This window comes from Stegostoma tigrinum, chromosome 31, assembly GCF_030684315.1.
Source record: "Stegostoma tigrinum isolate sSteTig4 chromosome 31, sSteTig4.hap1, whole genome shotgun sequence".
NCBI lineage: Eukaryota > Metazoa > Chordata > Chondrichthyes > Orectolobiformes > Stegostomatidae > Stegostoma > Stegostoma tigrinum.
This window is the reverse complement of record NC_081384.1, coordinates 7,360,574-7,386,478: the sequence shown is the minus strand read 5'-3', so window position 1 is coordinate 7,386,478 and position 25,905 is coordinate 7,360,574. Positions and strand designations below refer to the sequence as shown.

Here is a 25,905-nt window from a genome sequence, read left to right as displayed (position 1 = left end):
CTCATCTATCGCCATTGCACCTACCTTCCCCAGCCCCTCTTATCCCTGCCTCCTTGACCTGTCCGTCTTCTCTCCCACCTCACTGACTAATCCCCACTGCTACCTACCTGCACTCACTATCACTATCACCATCCCATCTACCTTCCCCAGCCCAACCCACTCTCTCACTATTTGTTTCAAAGCCCCCTTCCCCTCCCCCATTTCTGAAGATGGGTCCTGACCCGAAACAGCAGCTTTCCTGCTCCTCTGATGCTGCCTAACCTGCTGTGTTCCTCCAGCTCCACACTGTGTTATCTCAGACTCCAGCATCAGCAGTTGTTATTTATTGCCAGATAAAGGAATATTGGCTGAGCAAATTTCTTGGTCCTCACATTGATAGTGTTTTGAGAAACACTTGTAGCTTAAAGGAAAACCTCTGAATGTGCTGTTGCAATTATGTCATTGCACCCTTGATCAAACATCACACTAATTCTTAGATAACAAAGTGTAGAGTTAGATGAACACAGCAGGCTGAGCAGCATCAGAGGAGCAGGAAAGTTGCCATTTCGGGTCGGGACCCTTCTTCAGAAATGGCTTTCCTGCTCCTCTGATGCTGCTTGGCCTGCTGTGTTCATCCAGCTCTACACCTTGTTATCTCAGATTCTCCAGCATCGGCAGTTCCTACTATCTGTCTCATATTGATTCTTGATGTTTACACTTTGGTAAAACTCAGGAAAACAACACTCTTTGGGGTTCAGCAATCACCAAGTTGTTTGGATCTTTCCCAGCAGACAGTTGAAATTCATAGTTAAAACAACATCAGTCCAGCTCCTCATCACCCAACAGTCTCCATGAAACTGACCCATACATAAAGACAACGTCACTAACTCAAACATAGAGATAGTAAGAATTGCAGATGCTGGGCAATCTGTGATAACAAGGTGTAGAGCTGGATGAACACAGCAGGCCAAGCAGCATCAAAGGAGCAGAAAAGCTGACATTTTGGGCACAGGAGCTTTCCTGCTCCTCTGATGCAGCTTGGCCTGCAGTGTTCATCCAGCTCTACACCTTGTTATCTCACTAATTCAAAAGTGTGCAGTGTTATTGAGTACCTGATTCAGTGTAATCTAACTCAACTAACAATATCAGCATTAAAACAGTGATTTCTTCATGCTACATTCAGTTGGTACAATCATTTACACACTGTTCTATTTTGGCAAAGGACCCATTGACTCGAGGAAATCCACTATAATTTGGACACCTCAATCAAATTCTTCTGTAGCCTTTTGTGCTATAGGTACCATAATCCCAACATCTCTATTCTCCCCACATAACTGTTGTCATTCATCCTTGGTCTCATTCTATTAAATCTCTTCTGCACCGTTTCCACAGATTTGATATTCTTCTAATATACTCTGGCTCAAAAATCATCCTGGATCCACCTCTGTCTCATTTAGACTCTTATTTTTCAAGGCATAGCTGTCTATCGAAACACACCACCTCACACTCATGTATATTGTAATTAACTTGGCATTTAAACATTCATTTTGTCATTTTGCTGACATAATTGTATCAATGACTTGGCTGCTTGCCAAGCTTTTTCAGTACAGTTACAACAGGGATATCTACCTAACAACAGATGCTGCCAGACCTGCTGAGCTTTTTCAGCAACTTCTGTTTTTATTTCTGATTTACAGCATCCGTAGTTCTTTCAGTTTCTAATGTGGACAATTGTCCTGGTATGTCTTATACATCTCGAACATCAGTAAAGTGATGGAAAGTGTCACTAACAGCACTATCTAGCAGCACCTGCTCAGCAATAACCTGCCCAGTGACACCCAGTTTGGGTTCCACCAGGGCCACTCAGCTCCTGACCTCATTACAGCCTTGGTTCGAACATGGACAAAAGAGCTGAATTCCAGCGGTGAGGTGAGAGTGACAGCCCTTGACATCAAGGCTGCATTTGTCTGAGTGTGATATCAAAGAGCCCTGGCAAAACTGGAATCAATGGAAATCAGGGGAAGAGTCTCTGTAGGTTGTACATACACCCAGCATAAAAAATGATGGTCGTTGGAGGTCTAATTGGAGTATACAAGATTCTGAGGAGACTTTGACATAAAATTGTGGAGGTTGATCACTGGAAGTATTTAAAGAAGAGGTAAACAGATTTTTTAAGTATTGTGGAGTTGAAGGCTATGAGGAGTTGGCATGAATGTAGGGGTTGAGGGCTTGGAGTAGATCAGCCATTGGATTATGTGGCAGGGATGAATGGCCTAATTCTGCTTTTTTAAAATGTTTTTATGCTGCTAAAAGCACCTTTCCTATCATGTTTCTTCTCTTGCATGAACCTGTTTTTGGCCCCTTCCCCTTTGCTCTCTGCTGGTTGTGTAACCCAAGACAGCGAGCACCAAATGAACTGTCTCCCTGATGGCGTCCAGGACACTTAGCTAAAATCACACAGTTTCTTGTGAATGCTGTTTGGAAGTCACTGTGTAAAATTAATGTCTGACTGTTTTTAAAAAAAAGTCATTACCATTCACCACATGTCAACACAAATCTAGAAGGTAATGTTCCACATGACTTAATCATGTAATAAACAGAAATGAGAATTAAAAATAGAGCTCCTTAAACCAAGAAATAGACACAGAAATCAGAAAGTAACTCTTGAGAAGAAATGTGTCCTGGTTAACAATTCTTTGACAATGAGTTTACACACAGCCATGTCCATGTTTAACAGTCGCAAAGGATACCTGTTCCCTCCTTAAAGACACCTATGCCTAGGCCTGAAACAGCTTGTCAGAGACCAATATCCCATCACCAAGTCACCTTTTATTTATACACAAATTGTTCTTGACTAGTATTGCTTCATTCAGAGTCAGGTACCAGAGCATCAGCATCTCTGACATTTTCAATCAAAATACACATGCTTGGAGTCAGCTGCTGCTTTATGTCGAGGGGTGCTTCACGGGAATTAAGGATGTCGATAGGCTGGGACTTTCCTCCCTGGAGCGTTGAAAGCTGAGGGGTGACATTGAAGACATTTATAAAATCATGAGGGGCTTAGATAAGGTGAGGAGCCAAGGTCTTTTCCCCAGGGTAAGGCAGTCCAAAGGTAGAGGGCATAGTTTTAGGTTGGAAAGGAGAAAGATATAAAGGGGACCCGAAGGTTACTTTTTCACACAGAGGGTGATGCGTGTGTGGAACGAGCTGCCAGAGAAAGCGGTTGGGGTGAATACAATTACAACATTAAAAAGACATTTGGATGGGTTCCTGAATAGGAATGGTTTAGAGGGATGCAAGCCAAATGCAAGCAAATGGGGCCAGTTCAGTTCAGGATACTTGCTCAGCATGGGCGAGTTGGACCCAAGGGTCTGTTTCCGTGCTGTATGACTCTATGTGCAAATTAGGATTCATCCCCATTTCCTCCAAGAATTACTCAAGATATTGCAAAGACTGTATCCAGGGACAGGGCTTCTGGATTCTGGCCTGGCATTTTCATGCAGATGGAGGACCTCTCCGTCGATGTGAAAATTTGGTCCAAAATGGGAGATTGGAGAAAAATAAAATTTGAAACAATTTTTTAAAAATTATTTTAAAATCTTTAACAGTAACTGTTGTAACAATAAGATATCACACATTTAAAATCTCATTTTTAGTGTTGCAAATGTTGTTTGCACATAACTAGGAGCTGGTATGTAATTTAAATTCATTTACACTTTATTCAATAAGGCTGTCTCTTTTTCTACGATATGTAAAAGATACACAAGCCAACATCATGTCTTACATGTATTTCAGAAGTGTCAGATAGTACAAAAGGGCTTCTAGAAAATTAAAGTATCTCAGATTGCAAGTTGTACACGTCTGTGTTTAACTGAGTATGAGCCAAATACAGGAATCTCACTTATTCTGTAATAGCCGCGAATACCACTAACCTCACCATTATTTCCACAGCAAAATCAGAACCAAAGTAGTCTTCTTCAAATGTCTCTTTTTTTAAAGCTCTGCAGACATATTGGTAATCAAACACCGGCTTATTTGATTCAAACTCTTGCTTGGTGACAGAACCCTGCAGAGCAGATTTTTTGAAGAAAGGTCCTGATGTGAAACAACAAAGTGCGGAGCTGGATGAACACAGCAGGCCAAGCAGCATCTCAGGAGCACAAAAGCTGCTGTTTTGGGCCTAGACCCTTCAAACGTCAACTTTCCTGCTCCTCTGCTGCCTGGCCTGCTGTGTTCCTCCAGCCTCACACTGTGTTAGCTCTAACTCCAGCATTGGAAGTTCTTACTAATCTGTGATCAGATTGTGCTTGTTAATTTCAAGGTGTGATTGCTTACAATATTCTCTGTACTTGTGTTTATTCTAGCCTTATTTTTATTTATCACTGTCCACATATTCCTCTATTCCCTTCTGTCTCACAAGCTTCTGAAAAGTCACCATAGTGCCAGAGGGCAGCTCTCTCCTTAGAGAGCAGTAACTGGCAGTGAGTATAATGAGGTGAGATTGAGAAGGCAGGAACTTTATGACGTGGGGAAATGTACCCACAATGTCGTGTCTCTGCATCTCAAACCAACTGAGTTAAACAACCCCTAAGATGAAATTTCAAGTTCACATCAGGATTTGAACCACAGGCTTCAATTCACAGTCAAATGTGTTTTATTTTATATGATCCCTCCATGTAGAAACAGGTCATTCAGCCCAAAGAGTCCACACTGACTCTCCAAAGAGCATCCCACCCAGACCTATCCCCTTAGCCTAGTTCTGTAACCCTCCATTTCCCATGGCTAACGTACCTAACCTACACATCCCTGAACACTATGGGGCAATTTAGCATGACCAATCGACCTAACTTGTACATCTTTGGACTGTGGGAGGAAACCGAAGGACCCAGCAGAAACCCACGCAGACACAGTGAGAACATGCAAACTCCACATAGACAGTCGCCTGAGAGTGGAATCGAATGCTGTGAGGCAGCAGTGCTAACCACTGAGCTACCATGCCACCAGCTCTGCATTGAACCATTGTACCTATTTGGCTTTCAGTCAAATGCTTTTTAAAAATGCAATGATACTTTAAATACACTTTCCACTGTGACCATTGCATGTAAGTTTCACAATGTCTTCAGGCTGTAGGTTGATTTTTGACTTGTTAGTGAGTTTTTGCACTGATTACAGCCAGATTTCATTCCAGATCAACTTATCTGGTGGCACAATATCCTTAAAGTTGCAACTTGTTGCAATGACTCATGTAACACCGCTAATGAGATCCTTTAAGTGGTTAGAGCTTTGAGGAAGTCAGTAGACAAGGAGAGACTATTCTCATTTGGGCAAACCCAAGAATCAAAGGATTTCAGGCTACTGACAAAAGAAGCAATGATGCCATGAGGAAAGCATTTTTTGCAGAAAGCAACAGTCTTGATGTAGCCTCATATCATTCCAAACTTTAAATGTGAACTCTCCCTTTCTGATGCTGCCAAACCTGCTGCATTTCTCCAGTCTTCTCTGTGTTGGTTTCAGATTCCCAGCATCTGTTTGTATTTTGCTTTCACTTTCTGCAGCAAATTGTTTCGACTGTGAGAAGGCTGTGGCAGCATGGCTTACGGGGGAAGAGAAACTGCATAATTATCTCAAAATGAAATATCTTGCAGGCGATAGGGAGAAGACAGGAGAGTGATACTAAATGAACTGAAATAAACAAAAAGCGCTGATGAAACTTAGCAGGTCTGCCAGCACCTATAGACAAAGAGAGAGAAACAGAGTTAACATTTCAAGTCCAGTAACCCTTCTTCAGAATTGCTGTTGCAAATAACCAACAGTGAAGACAAAACTCCCCCCACTGCACCACACAACCAGCCCAGCTCTTCCCCCCCACCCACTGCATCCCAAAACCAGTCCAACCTGTCTCTGCCTCCCTAACCGGTTCTTCCTCTCACCCATCCCTTCCTCCCACCCCAAGCCGCACCCCCAGCTACCTACTAACCTCATCCCACCTCCTTGACCTGTCCGTCTTCCCTGGACTGACCTATCCCCTCCCTACCTCCCCACCTACACTCTCTCCACCTATCTTCTTTACTCTCCATCTTCGGTCCGCCTCCCCCTCTCTCCCTATTTATTCCAGTTCCCTCCCCCCATCCCCCTCTCTGATGAAGGGTCTAGGCCCGAAACGTCAGCTTTTGTGCTCCTGAGATGCTGCTTGGCCTGCTGTGTTCATCCAGCCTCACATTTTATTCTCAAGGGTAAATAACCTCCTCGCATGCTGTCAATCTTCTGCATATGAATATTTCCGCATTGTGCATGTTTTGTCACATGACATGCTGTCACGTGGTGTCTGTTCACGCGTAATGTGCGTCGTTACGTCATGTTGCGTGTGTTGGCGATATATCCCATGATTCAAGGTGCTAGGTCTCTTTCCCTGAATTACAATGTCTAAGAGAGGTAAGCGGTTGGGGGGACCCTCAATGGAATCCACTGCCATCCGTGTTACATATCGCCGGCACTCCTGTTTTTGTATTTGGATCATTATTACAATTGTCTTAGCTATCGCTTGGTGTGACTGTTAGTAAAAATCAGCGGACTTTATCACATAATAAGCCTCTTATTGTTCTGGTGTCCGTGGCGGCCGCCATGTTGGATCCAACCCGGCTCGTGGGGGCCGAGAGACTTGCAAAGTTCGGTCCCTACCGAGAAACTGGTTTAACATTCGCTGCAATACCGTGGAAAGGGTGTACATCGGTTATCTGGGTGAAGCCGGGAGTAGGCTGCCTTCTAGGCGTAGGCGGCCGCTCCATGTCGTTGACTTCAGCAGCGAGGCCCTATCAGAAAGCTGTTGTTTGGGGCTTTCACTTGAAGGGAGACGTCTTAATGCTGTAACTTCAGCCTGCTGTGTGGAGACGTTTAGGCAAAGCAACGGAACACATGGGTGTTAAAAATGATTAGTTTGCATGCTCCACATCCCACCTTTTCTTATTGTGAAGTTCTGCTTAGATGGCAGTATCAATTATTACCCCAGAAACACAGAATTCTGGAAATAATTAGTAATAGACAAGATCTGAATTGTCCTGCACCTGCCTGTTAATATTTCAAGTTTACAAGGTCTGCCTCTAATTATACAAGGTTGGCTAAGCTTCTGACATTAAACTAGCCCTCTTTCTTTAATGAAGATGTTGGAAAACTTAATTACTTTGTTTGGGAATTCAGTTACACATCTGCATTACCCTATGTAAAGATCATAGAACGGCCTGTGGGAAGTGACCAGCAGTTACAAGTCCTGGCTAAATATAATTCCATGTTGCTTTTGATTAGTTGCATACTGCTGAAATATCTTTTATTTTCCTTGGTTGCAGGACGTGGTGGTTCGTCCGGAGCGAAGTTTCGCATCTCCCTCGGTCTCCCCGTGGGGGCTGTGATTAACTGCGCTGATAATACAGGTAAGAATGTTTTTGTCTCTGAGTCCTATATGGTAAGACAGAATAATTCTACATTTGGCCTTTTTGTCTCTGAAAGGATATTACCTTTGAAGGAAATGCAGGAAAAGTTTGCTAGTCAGATTTCTGGCATGTGGGGAGTTTCCTTTGGGAAATATTAAGGGGCCAAGGCATATTCATGGGATTTTTGATGAAAGGGGACGAGCGATTATTAGAATGTAGTGTCAAGTTTAAAATCAGATCAGCTATGATTTTGTTGAATAGTGGAGCAGGCTCAAAGGGCCAAATGACCTGTTCTGGCTTTTATGTTATAAGCAAGACTGCTAAAATGTATAAAATCCTTAAGGCTTGAGAGAGTGAGTGTTAAATAGTTGTTTGCTTTGCTTTGAGGAGTCTATATATAGGTGTGTCAGTTCAAAGTGAGAGGTTGATTATTTTGGATTTAGAAGAAATGCCCTCACATAGAGTTGTAGTTCTTGAAAATCCCGGTGAACTGTGGATGATGCTTATGAATGTGTTGAAGGTTGCTCTTGACAGATTTCTGGTTCCTAAGAAATAGAGGTAGTATAGTTGGTAGATTGAATACAAGAATATTGAATGGCAGGACTGACTCATGCCCTCCTGCCTAAAGGTAGGAAGGTCTGTTCTGGTGAAATTAAGTAGTTTTTCTAGGATTGTGTCCAGCTATATTACTACTGGGCATTCAATATTTTAGCATAGAGGGATTTGGGGCCTTATTTTAAAATGATCTTTGTGTGAGATTGTGTGCATTTATTCTTGCATATTGTCAAGACGTGCTTTGAATGGTTTATGCCTGTGTATGTTTTGAAGCGTGGCGTCAGCTTTTTTTCTATGGTAACTGTAGGAAGATGTTTTACCTGTTTGCTGATCATGTGCTTTCAGGGGCCAAGAACCTGTACATCATCTCTGTCAAAGGCATCAAGGGACGTTTGAACAGACTACCAGCTGCTGGTGTTGGTGACATGGTCATGGCAACTGTAAAGAAAGGCAAACCAGAACTCCGGAAAAAGGGTGAGTAAGCTCCTTGAAATTAGTGAATCGGAATGGTGAAGTGGAAGATCTTGCAGCCTGTAAGTGTGGCTTTGAATCAGTATAAATTGTCCAATCCATTGTCAGCAGTGGGAATTCTCAAGTACAGCACTATGGGTGTAATGTTGTTTTTATCAAATCATGTTTTAATCTCCAGGGCTTTATATACACTGAGGAATCCTAGATGTCTATTTTACTCATATGTTCATTTGGATATCTCCTTTTTCCATCTTGTGCATGTCTTCAGTTCATTAAATAAAGTTGGTGTAGAGTAGCAGGGAGACAGGCTTTTCCTTAGTTGATTCTTGAATGTGGACAAGAGATGCAGTTGACACCAAGGAGAGAATGGGGTGTGTTGGATTGCAAGACCAAGTAGCAATGTCACATACTGTGGGGTTATTCTCAAGTATCATTGGAAATAAGTGGATGATGTGGGTGTTTATAACTGGTTGAGGTTGTGTTGAGAACCTTGATATTCAAGTAACTCAAAGCTGATTCTGCTTTCCTTAGATTCAGTTTATAAATGTAGCGTGGGCATCACCTGCATTTAGAATGACAACCTGTAACTAACCTGTAGCAAAACTAGTAACCTGTCTGTGAATTAACATTTGAATTGCTTCACTCAGGATGCATTGGGGTCATTTGGGAAGTCAGTGCATGCACTTCAGATGTGTTTTTACTTTTTGCTCTCAACAGTTTTCTACTAGAACTCAAATGAATGGAGGATAGTACGTAATGGAATTAGCGAGTTTTGAGAAGATTTGTAGCTCAGGTTGAGGTTCTGGATGTGAGTTTGCTCACTGAGCTGGAAGGTTCGTTTTCAGATGTTTCATCACCATACTAGGTAACATCATCAGTGAGCCTCTGACGAAGCGCTGGTGTTATGTCCCGCTTTCTATTTAGAAAATAGAAAGCGGGACATAACACCAGCTCTTCGTTGGAGGCTCACTGATGATGTTACCTAGTATGGTGACGAAACGTAATGGAATTATTGGATAATGCTTAAATGTGATTGCCTGGTTTACTTGGGTCTGTCAGTGACTGACTCCATGTGTTTTATATTGTGCCTCTGAGTGTAATATTCTCATTGGCATCCACAGTGTACATAGTAATGTTTTGTTACTGTTTATATTTGTCTCTCTTTGTTGAGTGGTGCAGAAGATTGCTTGTTTATGCTTAGTGTGAAATATTGCCACTTGCTCACAATTTCTGAACTTCATAGTCCAAAAGCAAAGTTGTGAAATCTGTTTTGTGCATACTAAGATAATACATAATAACTCAAAGAATAAAGAACGTGTCGCCATTTGAAGTCTGAACACTTTTTTGTGCTTGTATGTGTGTAATACTTATGGACTGTCTATACCTCAGATTTGGTGCTTGGGTTAATATTTTCTATTTCAGGCAATCACATACATGTCATGCCATCTATAACTTGTTCCCTTTCAAAGCTGAATAGTCTGCACCTTGGATTTTCATCATGATTGTATTTTACTGACTGGTTCACCCTCCTAAAAGCATGCACTTTGTCTGTACTGTGTGACTCAGTGAGTTGTCAGGGATGGGAATAGTAATTCATTGCTTTTGGGTGAGATTGCAGCTGCATTGTTGTAGAATCTCAATCCGCAGTGAAACAGTTTGCAGTCTGATTCTTGAAGAGATGGGGCCGTGATTTAAATGGCTTCACAAGGCTGACTTCAGTGCAGTTTGCTGTGTGTTTGTTGTTCAACTACAAAGATGACTTTCTGTTCCATAGCTCTACAATGGAATAAATTGAAACCAAAATAAGCATGGCAATTAGCTCATTTAGGTCTTGTTTCATAATGGGAGATTGCAAATACCGATCATCTTTTCTGTTTCCTCACGGTACAGTGCATCCAGCAGTAGTGATACGGCAACGGAAAGCATACCGGAGAAAAGATGGAGTATTTCTCTACTTCGAAGACAATGCAGGGGTGATAGTAAATAACAAAGGAGAAATGAAAGGTATAGGTGACAGTCGAAAAATCTACAATTTAATGTTTCACTTCTGTATTCCTATGTTTCCTTTTTCCAGCTGTTCAGAATTCTCATCTCTGTTGTATTGAACGCTGCACAGTTCCCTTCCTAAAAGCACTTGCTTTGCCTCTTCTCCATGGCTTATCAAGTTGTCGCGGAAGGGCAGAGCAACGCATTGCTTTTGGGTGAGGTGGCAGCTGCTATGTGCTGTACAATCTCAAGTAGTGGTGTGACACTCCATTGCAAATCCTGAAACTTGATTCAGTCACTTTTTTTCTCCCATTGTATCTCAGCAATGAGCTGAAGGCTTATTCCGGTTGTGAGAAGCAAGTGAGTTCGTTTTGCAACTGGATTTGGAATGCTTATCCATCTTGTGCCTCTACTGACTGGAAGTAGTCAGTCTTGAATTTCCTGGGGTTTTTTCACCCAATTTTAATCAGCTGCTGGGGGTCTGTTTCAATATGAATTAAAGAACCTGACATTTATAAATGCTGCTGTCCCTTAAATTGTTTCACTCATTGAATTCTAATTGTTAATAATTTTTTTCCAAAATCCTGAAACCATCCAGTGCTGCACTGAGTTGGCTAAATGTCTGGCCAGCAGCTAAGAATAACGCCAGTAAAACAGATTGGTTTCCTTAAAACCAGGATACGTCGGAGTCAGCCCGTTGAGCCTACTCTGCCATTCAATGAGATTACAGCCAATCTGATGATCCTCAAATCCACTTTCCTGCCTTTTCCCTATGACTGTTAATCCGCTGATGGAAAACCTGCCTTACCGTTGAATATGCTGAATGACCCGGAGTCAGCTCCCTGCAGCAAAGAATTGAAAAAAATTGTGTATTTCAATAAGGTTACTCGTTATTTTTCTGAACTCCATGGGTATGGACCGAGTCAACCTCTCCTTAAAAGATAGTCCCTCCGCGCCTGGTATCAACCTCGTGAACCTTGGGGTGGATAATCTCCAATCTCAGCATATCTTTCCTTCATATAGTTTTAGCAGAGAATCCTTTCTTTCATACTCCATTCCCTTTTTGATATTTGCACAGGGACTCCCAAGTCCCCCTGTTCTGTAACTTTGTGTTTTTATGCATTTAAATAATATTCAGCTCTACCCTCCTGCCAAAGTGCGTAACCTCACATTTCCCTATGTTCTATACCATCTGCCAAGTTTTTACCCTGCTTACCGTTACAAGTTATCATCTTCACCACTTGCCTTCCCACCTATTGGTCGTCTGCAAACTTGGCGACAGTTCATTCACTTTCCTCATCCAAGTAATTAACACTACCCTGAAGTAGATTGGACCTGCATCCCTGTCTTTGATGTAGATTGGTCCCCCTTGAACTGTGGAAGAGCTGCCTGTTATTTTACCTGTCATCTGATACAGTTGCAATTTTAACACTGATCTTTTACAGATAGAAGAGAAATGATTATTCCCTCTAACTTTAATCAATAGTTAGATATCTGTTTCTATGTTGCATTTGTCATATTTTAAGCAATTTGTCTCCTGGTCAACTTGTGACTTGCTAATAATACCTGGTTTTGTTTCTAGGCTCTGCAATCACAGGCCCTGTTGCCAAGGAGTGTGCAGATCTGTGGCCCAGGATTGCTTCCAATGCTGGGAGCATCGCATAAGAATTATAAACACTTTCTATAACAACACCTGTACAATTCAATAAATATTTTTACTCCGAGATTTGAGAAGTCATTGAGTTTATTTTTAATTGTTCTCTAATTTATCTGTAGCACGTTCTGTAATCAGATGTGGTTTGCACTTGCTGTTTGTAAATAAAATAACCTCTATTTGATAATCTTCACTCAAGTCTTACATTTTGATATCAACTGTCTCTCTTCTGCAGATTACGTAATTGGGAAATTCCACTGTCTTTATCTCCCGAAAAGGTGACTTAGCTAAGCAAGCTGTTAACTTGTAATCTATCTGTTGATTTAAAATGTTATTTCCTGAATGAATGTTTGGAGATGGTTAAAATGCAAATTTTGAGGCTGGATTGACAGTCTAACTTAGGACAAATGAAAATTGTTTACACTGCCCCCACCCACCTCCAAATTCGTCACATAAGTTAGGTTTATACAAAATTTATAAAATCAAATACTGCAGATGCTGTAAATCTGCAGTTGGCACAAATGCTGGAAAAACTTGTCAGCATCTGTGGAGAGAGAAAGTTTTACATTTTTGAGTCTGGAATGACATGAGCACAACAGAAATCAGTTCTAAAGGAGTGATCATAGAATACCTACAGTGTGGAAACAGACCTATCAGACTCGTAATGTTAATTCTGGTTTTCTCTCCAAGTTGATGCAACATATGTATTGGTGTACAAATTGACTGAAGCACTTTGGGACATGTAGTGATTCTGAAAATGTTTGCAAATCTTCTCTGATCTTCAAACAGGAGAACTTGGACTGAAATTTATGTGTCCCTTCACCTTTGCTCTTGGCCTTTTGTTAGGATTGCTCGTCTTAGCACTGACAAATTGAATCCTCGGATGTTGCAGCGCCTTGATGAGAAAAGCTAAAGTAGATTATTTTTGAAGAGGGTGGTTACGTGGATCATTGTTTGGAATTCAGAGGCTTATTGAAATTTCAATACAAGCCGTTGCAATTCAGTTGACAGTTCACCTCTGAGGTCCATGGAGAGAAAACATGATGTAGGTTCCTGATCAGCAATTTTTGTTGGAAAGTGTACTTGTGCAAAAGGGAGTAAGGGCAGGGTCAGATTTTGTTCTTCACAGTTGAATGATGTGCCAATATCATTTGTCTTTGGTCAAATTAGGCTTTCAAAGTTTGAGATAATAGGTGTCTCAATGGAAGCCTTTTATTTAGATGGGGAAATTCCACTAGCTGCAAGCCCATTGTCGAATGTGCAAAATTGAGTATTTAAATAGTTCTCCTTCAGTTAAAAGATGTGCTATCTCATGTATCTTTTCATAGTGAGTTTAGTGTCTTTGAATAGATGTTACTAGATCTTGAGTAAAGCATTGAACCAGAGATGAAGTATAATAATGCTTTTCCATGTAGTTGCGTTGTAACCTTTTTGAAGAATGTAGACAATGCAGCTGAGCAAGTCAGTGTATATTGGATAAAAACCAAAGGAACTGTGGATGCTGTAAATCGGTAACAAATCTAATGTTGGTGGAAAATCTCAGCAGGTCTGGCAGCATCTGTGGAAGAGAAAACAGAGTTAACGTTTCAGGTCTAGTGATGTTTCCTCAACTTCAGTGTCAAAAATGTTGCCAAAGAAGGAAACAGGATATTTTAAGAGTTGCAAGATTGATGTAAATCTATAAAGATGAATAGGAGCAAACAGGACTACTTGTATGCCAACCAGCGAAAGTAGCAAGTGATAGACAGAGCTAAGTGATCCTACAACCAATAGATTAGATCTAAGCTCTGCAGTCTGACACATGCAGCCATGAATGCTGATGGACATTTTCTGATGAAGGGTCTAGGCCTGAAACGTCAGCTTTTGTGCTCCTAAGATGCTGTTTGGCCTGCTGTGTTAATCCAGCGACACATTTTGTTGTCTCGGATTCTCCAGCATCTGCAGTTCCCATTAGAGGAGGTGGCTCTACAAATCCCCACCCTCAATGATGGAAGGATCCAACACATCAGTACGAAAGATAAGGTTGGAGCATTTGCAGCAATCTTCAGCCAGAAGTGCTGAGTGGCTGATCCATCTTGGCCTCCTCCAGTGGTCCTCAGCATTACAGGTAGCAGTCTGCAGCCAATTCGATTACCTCCATGTGTTATCAAGCAACAGTTGGGAGATACTGGATACTGAAAAGGCTACAGGCCCAGACAACTTTACAGAAATAGTATTGAAGACTTGTCCTCTGGAATTTGCTACTCCCCTAGCCAAGCTGTTCCAGCAGTTACAACACTGGTTTCTACCTGGAAATGTGGGAAAATTACTCAAGGATGTCTTGTACACAAAAAGTAGGGTCCAACCAACCTGGACAATTATCACCGCATCAATCTGCTCTTAGTCATCAGCAAAGTGCTAGGTGGTGTTATCAACAGTACTATCGAGCAGCACCTGCTCTGGTGCCCAGTTGGGGTCCTGCCAGAGTACTCTGCTCCTAACCTCAATATGAACAAAAGAGCTGAATTTCAAAGGTGAGGTCAGAGTGACAGCCCTTGATATCAAAGCTGTATTGGACAGAGTGTAGCATCAAGGATCCCTAGCAAAAATAGAATCAATGGGAATCGGGGGCAAACCCACTGGTGGTTGGAGTCATACCTGACACATAGGAATATAATCATGGTTGTCGGAGGTCGATCATCTTAGCTCAAAGCCATCTCTGCAGGCATTCCTTAGGGTAGTGTCCTCAGCCCAAACATCTTCAGCTGCTTCATCAATGACTTTCTGTCCATCATAAGATCAGAAGTAGACAAGATCACCAATACTTGTCCAATGTTCAACATTATTCGTGACTCCTCATACTGAAGCAATCCTTGTTCAAATGCAACAAGATTTGCTTGATATCCAGGCTTGGGCTGGCAAGTGACATTTGTGCCACTCATGCCAGGCTCTGACCATCTCCAAGAAGACACCATCTCGCCACCACTCTTTTGACATTCAACAGTGTTACCATCACTGAATCCCCCCATTATCAATGCCCCAGAGTTTATCATTGACTAGAAACTCAAGTGGACTCACTGGATACAAGACCTAGGAATGCTGCAGCGGGTAACTCACCTCCTGACTCTTCCAAGCCTATCCACCTTCTATGAGGCACAGGTTAGGAGTGTGATAGAATATTCCCCACTTGCCAAGATGAGTGCAGCCCCGACAATACTGAAGAAGATTGACACCTTCTAGGGCAATGCAGCGTGCTTGATTGGCACTTCATCTACAAGCATTCACTCCCTCCGTCACTTCTGCTCAGTAGCAGCAGTGTGTATTATTTAGAAGATGCACTGCAGAAATTCACCAAAGATTCTTAGACAGCACCTTCCAAAATTGCGACCACTTCCATCTAGAAGGACAAGGGCATCAGATATATGGGAACACCACCACCTCCAAGCCATTCAGCATCCCGACTTGGAAGTGTGTCACCGTTACTTCACTATCGCTGGGTCAATATCCTGCAATTCCCTCTCTAATGGCATTGCGGGTCAACCTTCAGCAGGTGGACTGTAGCGGTTCAAGAAGGCAGCTCTCTACCACTTTCCCAAGGGCAACTAGGGATGGGCAAGAAATGCTGGCCCAGCCAATGATGTCCACATCACACAAATGAATTGAAAAAGAAGAGCAGCGTACAAAAGAAGTCGGGTGAATAAAAGTAGTTTGGTCTTAACTGGAATGTAGTGTGCAATATTGGGCACCATCTTTCAGAAAAGATGTGATGCATTTGGGGTGTTGAAAAGGTTCAGAGAATGGTCCTGGATGTGAAAAGATTCGGTTACAGGTAGAGGTTGGAGAATTGAAGGCATTTTGATGGAGCCTTTCAGAATTTGAGGAGTTTGGATGTTAATAGAGAGCAATTTCCTGTTGGCAAAAGAATTGAGATCCAGAGGTTGATTCTCAAATTCAGTAATGGCTACATGAGAGAAACCTTTTGTCTCAGTGGACTGAATCAGGAATATGTTGCTTGAGAGTGTGGTTGTGGCAGATTCAACTGATGCCTTGTGGGGGAAAAAATATGTTGGGTAAGCACCTGAAGAGAGGAGGTTGCAATGCCAGTTTTATTGGAAGAAGGCAGTTAATTGAGTCAAGGTGAGTTGCTTTTACAGTGTGAGAGCACAGATGTTAAATGCAAAATTGGCTCCTTTTTGGTTATTTTGGTAACTGTGTTAGTTCCTTCACCATCCTCTGAAACTGACACCAATTTTTTTTCCTACAGAATTTAAACTTGAGATCCAAAAGTGCTGCAGAGAACAACAGCAATATTTCTGGGTGAACTTATCAAATTGTATTTATCCTCACTGAAGTGTGATCTATGCTTTCTGTTTGAACTTGTACAAGTGTATGTATCAAAATTGGATATTTCTCCAATTGCAGGTTGTCAAACAAATCATTAGGTTAAAATGTACAATCCGAACTGCTACAGTTCTTGGGCTGGAGGGACAGCAAGTGCTGTAAGGTAGTCAAGGATCTTATCGTAGTGACGGTGAGGGAATGGCAATGCAAGAATGGTTTTGAAGGGAATTTATAAATGGAAGAGTTTGTGGATTAGAAAGTGTTGTTGGGGAAGCCTTGCTGTAGTGACTCCTCTGGATCATACACATAGCTGCTACGTACATAGGTGATGAAGGGAGGGAATAGATCGAAATCACGTGGACTGTTTTAGACAGAATGGCATTGAGCTCCTTTGAGTGTTGTTGGAGCTGCATCCACCCAGGCTAGTCGAGAGTATTTCAGCACAATGTTGTGTCTTGAAGATGGTGGACAGGTACTGGGGAGCAAGGCGATGATGAAATCTCATAGTGCTTCCAGCCAATGAAGTATTTTCACCATTATTAATAGTCCCTACCCGAAACGTCAACTTTGCTGCTCCTCTGATGCCGCCCGGCCTGCTCTGCTCCTCCAGCTCCATACTGTGTAATCTCTTCATTATTAATGATGTCTCATTGTTCCACTGTCTTTGTTTATTTATGGGATATGGTTATAACTGGCAAGGCCAGCATATGAATCGGGAACATGCCATTCAGCCCCTCGATGTCCCGACTGAAGTTGGTGTGCGTCTTGAAGAGGTGCTTGCACGAGGCGATGCTTTAAACATTAGCATTACCGATTAACAATATACTGTAACCATAGGCCTGCCGCTGTGATGAGGAAAAAAAATTACTTTTCTAAAAATCCGTGTGTAATCATGCCCGTTCCGAGGTACTGACAACGGTGCCTGCCAACTCCTATCTATTCCAGGTGTTACCAGATATTGTCTACAGACATATCTATCTGTGTTGGTTGGAAAAGTAAATCAGTGAAGAAACTTCAAACTAACGCTATTATTAATAAATATTCATTGTATTTCTATCTGATTGGCGCCGATGTTGTGAGGTTTGAAAAATTTTTTTTTTGCCAGGTAAATTTTATATTTAGTGAAACGTAATAGTGAGCCCTGTGACATTAAGTGACATTACCAAGTAGGCTTGAGATAGTTGTGCCTGATTTACAGGATTGAGGCTTTACATAAACCGTGCTGTCACCATGAACAATAACTCTTCCTGTCCTCCTGGGGTTTGTTGCCTGGAGTTTGACCTCTTCAGAAAAGAAAGAGGGTTCATCTTAGATGGTGTAGCCGTCGCCTCCAACGCTTTGGGGTACGGCAGCGTCAATCCCAAAATGTGTGATGTTATTCCGCCGTACAACGCCCAGGCTGACCCTTACACTAAGTACAATTTCTACAGCAATCAAATGAGAAAGCTTCTCAAACGGACCAACCAGGTATCTTCGGGTTTGCTCTTTGGAACAATTGAGTTGTAGGAGCTGACGATCACGGTGTAAACAACATTAATGGTCTAGTTGACTGCACAGTATAAACGCTATTGCAGTGAAAGCCATCACTGCTCCCTCAACCGTCGAGTGACTATCTGCGTGGAGTTTGCATATTCTCTCCGTGGGTTTCCTCCGAGTGCTCCGGTATCCTCCCACAGTGCAAAGATGTGCCGGTGAGGTGGATTTGGCCATGGGAAATGCAGGGTTACGGGGAATGGGTAGTGGGGTGGGTCTAGGTGGGACGCTCTTCGGAGTGTAGGTGTGGGCTTGATGGGCCAAATGACCAGCTTCCATATTGTAGGGATTCTGTGAACTGGTGATGCGTAGATTTTGAAAACAAGTGTAAACAAGTCAGAAATCCACTGAAATCAACAAATGCTGGAGATGACAGCTGTTCACACAGAATCCAAGGAGAACCAGAAACCCATATTTGGTTGATATTTGATCTTTTGTTGATTGATTCACTTGGCTTCGTTTCATTTAGGAGAAATAAATAATCTATCAATGAGGAGTCTGCATCCACAGAACTGTAATGTCTAATAATGTAGGCATATTAAGAATGTATTTTTTGCATTTAACCTTATACATTAGGGATGTAGATAAAATGGATAGGAAGGATCAATTCTAATTTGCAGGGTAATCAATAACCAGATAACATAGATTTAATTGGTTGGACAGCTTGTTTGCAATGCAGAGGGATGCCAACAGCGTGCGTCCAAATCCCGCACCAGCTGAGGTCCCACCATATCAACCTCAACCCCGCCTGAGGCGTGGTGACCTTCAGGTTAAACCGCCAGAATTGCCTCTCTGTAATGAGAGAGCAGCCCTATGATCCTCTGGGACTGTGGCGACCTTAACACAGATTTAAAGTGCTGCAATCGGTAGAACGATTAAAGAAAGGGAAAAAGAAAGACACGCATTAAGATCACATCCAAGATCACAGGATATTTCAAAGCATTTTACGACCCAACAAAAGAACGTCAGCAGTTTAGCCATTGCTGTAATGTAAGGAGCACACGGTTGCTAACTTGCACTCAGCAAACTCCTTTCTGCAGCAATGTGATAATCACCATATAATCCGCTTTCCTGCGATGTTGATTGAGGAATAAATATTAGGCAGGACAGTGGGGTTAATACCCCTGCTCTTTGAAATGGTGATTTAGAGGGAAGTATTCACCCAGCTCTTGGGCTGGAGGGACAGCAATAAATAAAAACTAAAAGATTTGCGGATGCTGTAAATCAGAGACAAAAAGAGAAATTGCTGGAAAAGCTCAGCAGATGTGGTAGCACCTGCAGAGAGGAATCAGATTTAGTGTTTCGGATCCAGTGACCCTTCCTCGGAACAGTTCAAAACTGCTGAGCTTATTCAGCAATTTCTGGTTTCTGGAATATGGGGTTAAGTTGTACAGTTCTTTTTCAGCTGACACAAACATGACAGGTGAAATAGCTTCATTCTGTACCATGAATCTTCATACGTTTCCCTTAACGTCTGCCTCATATGCTTGCTGCCCCGGTTATCTGGTCGTTATTTTGTTTTTATTTTTTGTTTCAGTTAACTCTGATTTCTTCCTGTTTAGCCTTCCTCGAGTGTTTCTTCTTCCTTTACATCGTATTCTGTTCCTTTGTCTCTGGGTTAGCCCTGTGTTCAGTTAAAAACCAACGACGCCAAATACTTTTTTCCCCACTCTTAAAGATATGATTGGACAGCAATGGACTCCTCGTGATTAATCCAAGTGACCCACCAATTGATGAATGAACAAAGACTGTCTGTAGCCAAAAAAATTGATTTTTCCAACAGACTGGTGGTTACATAGTTGTCATTATTGATCCTAGGTTTTTGTTCCAGATTAATTTAATTTAGATTTCCAGTTGTATTGGTAGTTAAATGATATAACATCATGCTACACTATTAGTCTGTCAGGTTATAAATCTAACCTCTGGATTATTAGAATAAATAACTGCTGTGGTCCACATAGAAAGCCCACCCATACACATTTTTAGCAGCAGTTGTTGAATAGATTTCTGGCTTAATTCACAATGGTGAAGCCGAGCATAGTACTCCTTGTCACCAAAACTAGGGCAAAACAAGAAGAAATCTATAATTTGCCTGGTCTGTGACACTCAGGTGTTCGATTTCTGTATTTTCTGAGACATTGAACAAACTTGCTCCTATTTTTGGTATGTCAGTTGTCATTTCAATAGGCCAAGCAGCATCTCAGGAGCACAAAAGCTGACGTTTCGGGCCTAGACCCTGATGAAGGGTCTAGGCCCGAAACGTCAGCTTTTGTGCTTCTGAGATGCTGGTTGGCCTGCTGTGTTCATCCAGCTCCACACTTTGTTATCTTGGATTTTCCAGCATCTGCAGTTCCTATTATCACTGTCATTTCAATAGCTTTTCTTTACTTCAGTTAAATGCATTTGATATGGTAATTAAAAGAATGGATTACATTCACTGTAAATGGGACCAGTCAGCAGACAGAATTCACCCTTGTCTTCGGATTGGGTTCAAATGCAATTTGCTAACCATTCCCCATCATTGTTATACATTTCTGTTCTTTTTCAGTCGGGCTGGCTGGAATGCAGAAGGCTATTTCATTTATTATTTCAACTCATTTTGACAATTTAATCAATAAATAATTTTTATTAGGATCACGGTGGGACATCAAGCAGTGGCTGGCTTGTGGATTATTTTCACAAATATGGACCAGCTCAAAGGTACCTTCGCAAAAGAAATATGTATGGAGCAGGTACATCATTTTATACCTTCTTAGAAATAGTCTTGTTATAAAATGTATTGAGGGAGATAATAGGAACTGCAGATGCCGGAGAATAAAATGTATTGATTCTGTTTTAAGTGTGGATCCAACAGTTCATATGGATAGGAAGTGGATTTGTTTGTTTATAGAAAAAATTTACAACTAAGGGTTAGATCAAAGAAAAATCATGAAAGTGATAAAACAAGGAAATGTAGATGTGAAACACACAAAAAAATTGCTGGAGAAACTCAGCAGGAATGGCAGCAAATATGGAGACAAAAAAACAAGAGGTAACACGTTGATTCTAATGACACTTCTTCAGAAACAAGAAGGGTCACCAGACTTGAAATGCTAACTGTCTTTTTTCTCCACAGTTGCTGATAGACCTACTGAGTTTCTCCGGCAATTTCATTTTCTGTGTGTTTCAAATCATTGAGTACTGGGGTGGCACAGTGGCCTAGTAATTCGCGCTGCTGCCTCACAGTGCAAGAGACCTGGGTTTGATTCTACCCTTGGGCGACTGTCAGTGTGGAGTTCACACATCTCCCTGTGTCTGCGTGGGTTTCCTCTGGGTGCTCCAGTTTCCTCCCACCGTTCAAAGATGTGCAGGGTACATGGATTGGCCATGCTAAATTGCCCATAGTGTCCAGGGATGTTTAGGTTAGGTGGGGTAGACATGGGATGTGGAGGTGGGGGTGGGTCTGGATGGGATGCTGTGCAGAGGGGAAGTGTACACTTGTTGGACCGAATGGCCCGTTTCCACACTGTAGGGATTCTATGATATCTGACTTCGAGCAGCATCTAACCCAGCAAAGTTCCAGTCCATCTAGTTAGGGGAATCCCACAGAAAGATTATCCTGAATTGTCCAATATTTTGGGAGGTTCCAGTATTTGAGAAGCTTAACTAAAGGACCACAGTCCACCTGGCAAGATACTACAAGGACAAAAATGTTCAACAGATAATGTGATAAATCACTAACTAATATCTAGATAGTGTTTAATTGCTATGATCTGTGAACGACTCTGTCAATGTATCATGCGACTAGCAGGATGGTAGAACCAAGTTGACAGTGGTCCTGTTTTCCATGGAATACTTCTTACGTAAGTTAACGTTTTAATTGCGAGAAATTATAAACAGGAGGGCAAACTGGAAAAGCAAGAAACTGCATAATTTTAATCCATTCACAGACAGGATAATGAGCCTTGGTTTTACCACAGTCAGAATGACGGAAAACTGTAGTTCGCAAGGATGAGGTCTCTTAGATACAGATAGAAATGACAAAACTGGATTAAAATACCCCCAAAATTATAATATCTTAACACCTGCCCTTCAGCTGAAATATTAAGCTTTAATGTTTTAGTGAAGATCTGTAGCTTTGGTTGTGGCTGGAATTGTTGCACGGTTTGCCGAGCTGACTGGTTTTCATGCAAACATTTCATCCCCCTTCTGGGTGACAACCTCAGAGCTGTCTAGCCTCTGCTGAAGTGCTGTTGTTCTGTTCCGCTCTGAATTTATATGATCCAGTCTGCTATGGTGGGTAGTTCTGTTTCTGGTTTTGCCATGTAGTGGTATGTAGATGGGGGCTATTTCAACATTATTGTTATTGGCATCAATGGTTGAAAATCAGGCTTCCAGGAATTCTCATGCTTGTCTTTGGTTTGCTTGTCCTGGTACAGTTACATTGTCCCAGGTAAACTTGGTCTTTCTTTGTCGGAGTGAATAGAAATGAGCGAAAGTTGGTTGTGCTGTTTTGCTATGAGTTGGTGTTTGTGTATGCTGGTGGTGAGTTTCCTGCCCAAGGTTCCAATGTATTGCTTCTTACAGTTGCTGCGTGGTATTTGATATATCATATTCATCCTGCTGATTGTAGGTATGGGGTCTCTCATCTTTGCGAGTAGCTGGCGAAGTGTGGCTGTTGGTTTGTGTGCTATAATTATTCCTAGAGGGTGTAGGAGCACATTAAGCTTAAATGGCCATGGTGAAAGCAATATTCTTTCAGATTCACGGCAGCTGATAATTAATTTAACCCCATGAGTTCTGAAAACATCTGACCACTAAAATACTGATTGTGTCTATTTGTTACAGCTTCTAACTAATCAATGTTTAATGTCCCTTATGTAATCCATAATTAAAATACTGTTTGGTCAAGAGTGCTCCCAGATGGGATAGGTTACAACAGATTGTGAAAAGAAAATGATGAAAATGTGATCAGCATCTTAATTTAGACCATGTGCAGTGAACATGACAGTTCTGAAAATGAATAAGTTGAAATATGGAAAAGAAAGCTGCAATTCTGCTAAAAATTTATCAACCTGATGCATTGTTTCTGTTTCTCGCCCTGCAGTTGCTATCTAACTTGCTGAATATTTCCAGCATTTTCTGTGTTTATTTCAGGTTTCCAGCATCTGCAATATTTTACTGCTGCTTGATTAGTTTCAAAGTTCCTTCCATCTGGAAGCTTCTGTCAAATGAAATCAAATGAATGATGAGCTTAAAGCATTTTCTGCGGTAGGAATTTTCCAAAGTGTTTTTTGACCCTGGGATGAACACAACAAAATAAGTCAAAGCAAAAACCTTTGCTTTAATGATGAAATGAACTTCCTCTAGAGTAGTGACATTGAAGAACTTTGTCACTTTATTCATGTGACAAATGCATTTACAATGAAGGTTCATAAAGAATGTCCAAGATAAATCAACTTTACCAAAGCTCTAAATGTGGATGTTGATATTGATAGGTTTGAAGTGGAAAGTATTCAATTTTGTAACATTCTCATTTCAATTCTCATTTCAACACAAAATAATTAACTAAGAAGACTCTCCATGATGAGGAATTGTGGGTCCCAAGGAACATTTTAATTTCATTGTGATTTTCTGTGGAGAGATGAGCACAGCATGAAAGAATCTAATTACTGCAATATTGCATCAAAAAATTGCCTGTGGTTGCATACAGAAGAATTGCATTCTCAGACTGAGGTTACGAGTGGGAAAAACAAAATACCTTTGCTTTCTGCAGACAGAATCCAGTGTACACTTTAATGTCCTGTTGGTTGTTCCCAGGGGGTTTAGATAATAGCCACTGAATTTAATGACACATGAGGTTATTTGGTGCCTAGCAACATGACATAGCAACTGCGTCTGTCTGATCATCATTGTCCCATGAAATGTCTCATTATCTGCTTCTGTCAGGTGTTGTGTCACCCCTTTGGAAACAAGGTGACATGCAAAGACAGTGAAAAGACTTTATTTTTGTAAATGAGGTGAGATAAAACTGCGGGAAATTGCAGACGTCTACCCCATAATTTTTGATCCTGATAATTACTGGTAGCTCGGAGCGAACTGGGAAAGATTGCAGTGACAAATAATGAACAACTAACAAGGCCCAACGTGTAGCATATTGGCAATCCCAATCACTGTCACTCATTGTTGACGCCTTGTCAAAAGTGTCTTCCTTTTAAGATTCAAAGGATAACACTGCCCGGTGTATAATTGAATCATAGAGAAGAGAAAAATCCCTAACACAGACCCCCATCTGTGCTGAGTTTGCTGACTTCAGACAGTGACAAAAGAAGCACTATGGCACTCCAGAAGGTCCTTGCCCTTAAGATCATAATTTAGAATCTTAGCAAAACCAATGATTGGAATATGTCAGGTGAACTCCCTTCGCACAAAAGTATTTTGAACAAACTGACGTGTAGACATATAAAAAGTTATCTGAAGTAAAAAGAAATATATAGAATTCTGGAACATATTGAGAGCTTCTAAAACAATCCTCAAAGATAAAATTATTCCACAAGAGCAAAAAATTATGGAATGTTCTGCATCTGAATCATTATAAACCATCCTTTCTCTTAAGAATGCAAACTAACATGCATTTCCAACATTTTCTGTGTTCAATAAGGGTTTTTGAAGAAAGGTGGAAATTTCAGCTGAGGCAGGTAGCATTGCCATGATTAACATAAATAATGGAAGCAGATTCAATAAGCTATAGGCCTAGTCCTAATGGTACTGATGAAGGAAAGCCCTTTTTCAAGTCTGTTTTATTTTGCATTTAAATCCTGATGAATACAAGACAGAAAGATATGACAGAGGCCTTCTTTACCTATGACAGGTTCAGTAGAAAGGATTTGGAGGAATTATGTCGTTTGTGGGTGAGTGCAAGATGATGAGGGGTAGCGGCATAAATATAAGAGCTACTGATAAGTCAAGCAAAAAAAAAACAAGGGGGTATTTCTTTCCCAGAAAGTGGTAAAGGCAAAATTCACTGCCAGATACAGCGATTGATAAAGATGGCATTAACACAGTTAAAAGGAGGCTTGATGCAAACATCACAGAGAAAAAAAACTTTGGGAGCTGGTTAATAGGTGGAATTAACAAATTGAAGAACAACTGCTGACATGGACAACTAGGTTGACTGGCTATAGGTTCTTTGTAAAACTCAATAAGACACTTGGTTTTATTCTGCATTTATTGATTTTACAGGTCATTCATATGATCAAATAGTTGGTCACCGAGGATTTTTGGCAGATCTTAAACCTATAGATGGATACAATGGAAGGTTTGGATTCAGAAGAAACACACCTGGCCTGAGACTAAAGCCTTCCAATTTTGGGGAGGTTACTGATCTCCCATTGCATTAGCATATGTGTAAATTACAAGAGACAAAAGAGCAAGGATTGCAACATTTTAAGTCATGAACTTTAACATCAGCTGCAGTGCATTTTTTTTACAAGGACAATAGATGATATTTGACATTTTGGAGGAATGAAACATCAATCCATCAATCGCTATGGATTTAATTTAGTTGGTATTTCAAGCAAGTGACTTCTTTTAAGCAAACAAATTGAATGCGATCCTTCGGTGACTATCAAGCAAAGTCTGTCATTGGAAACAAAATATTGTATGTGATCAAAAAAACAGAACTCCTTAGATCCTAAAATAAAGCGTGTGTGTAAGGGCAGGATTTTGCAACTATGTATTTTATTTGAGCCATGTATTTCTGTGTTTGATACCTCTCTTTTGTCAAGGGAAGCTCTTGCTTTGAACGGTTGTGGTTATCTTCAGGTCATGTTAACAACTCTGACATAAACAGAAAAATAACTGCTTGGATAAAAACTGACCAGCCAGGCCAATGATCTTACTCTGTTCTGTAAATCCTATATAAGGCAGGGTCAATGTTGTCAATAAAATAAAATGTTGGAGTTCTGAAACAAACAAAAACAGCAATTGCAGAATTAACATTTC

At 41.2% G+C, this 25,905-nt stretch overlaps 2 protein-coding genes across 2 annotated transcripts; both read left to right on the top strand.

The window, feature by feature from the left end:
- The first annotated feature begins 6,301 nt into the window (after positions 1-6,301).
- rpl23 (ribosomal protein L23) lies at positions 6,302-12,139 on the top strand. Its single transcript, XM_048560996.2, has 5 exons — positions 6,302-6,411; positions 7,320-7,403; positions 8,304-8,432; positions 10,320-10,433; positions 11,998-12,139. The coding sequence occupies exons 1-5, from the start codon at positions 6,399-6,401 to the stop codon at positions 12,078-12,080; spliced, it is 423 nt and encodes a 140-aa protein (XP_048416953.1). The 5' UTR covers positions 6,302-6,398; the 3' UTR covers positions 12,081-12,139.
- A 5,480-nt stretch (positions 12,140-17,619) lies between these two features.
- LOC125466150 (uncharacterized protein C17orf98-like) lies at positions 17,620-25,887 on the top strand. Its single transcript, XM_048560335.2, has 3 exons — positions 17,620-17,856; positions 20,555-20,654; positions 25,144-25,887. Exons 1-3 carry the CDS (start codon positions 17,620-17,622, stop codon positions 25,299-25,301), a joined length of 495 nt encoding a protein of 164 aa, XP_048416292.1. The 3' UTR covers positions 25,302-25,887.
- Positions 25,888-25,905: the final 18 nt, after the last annotated feature.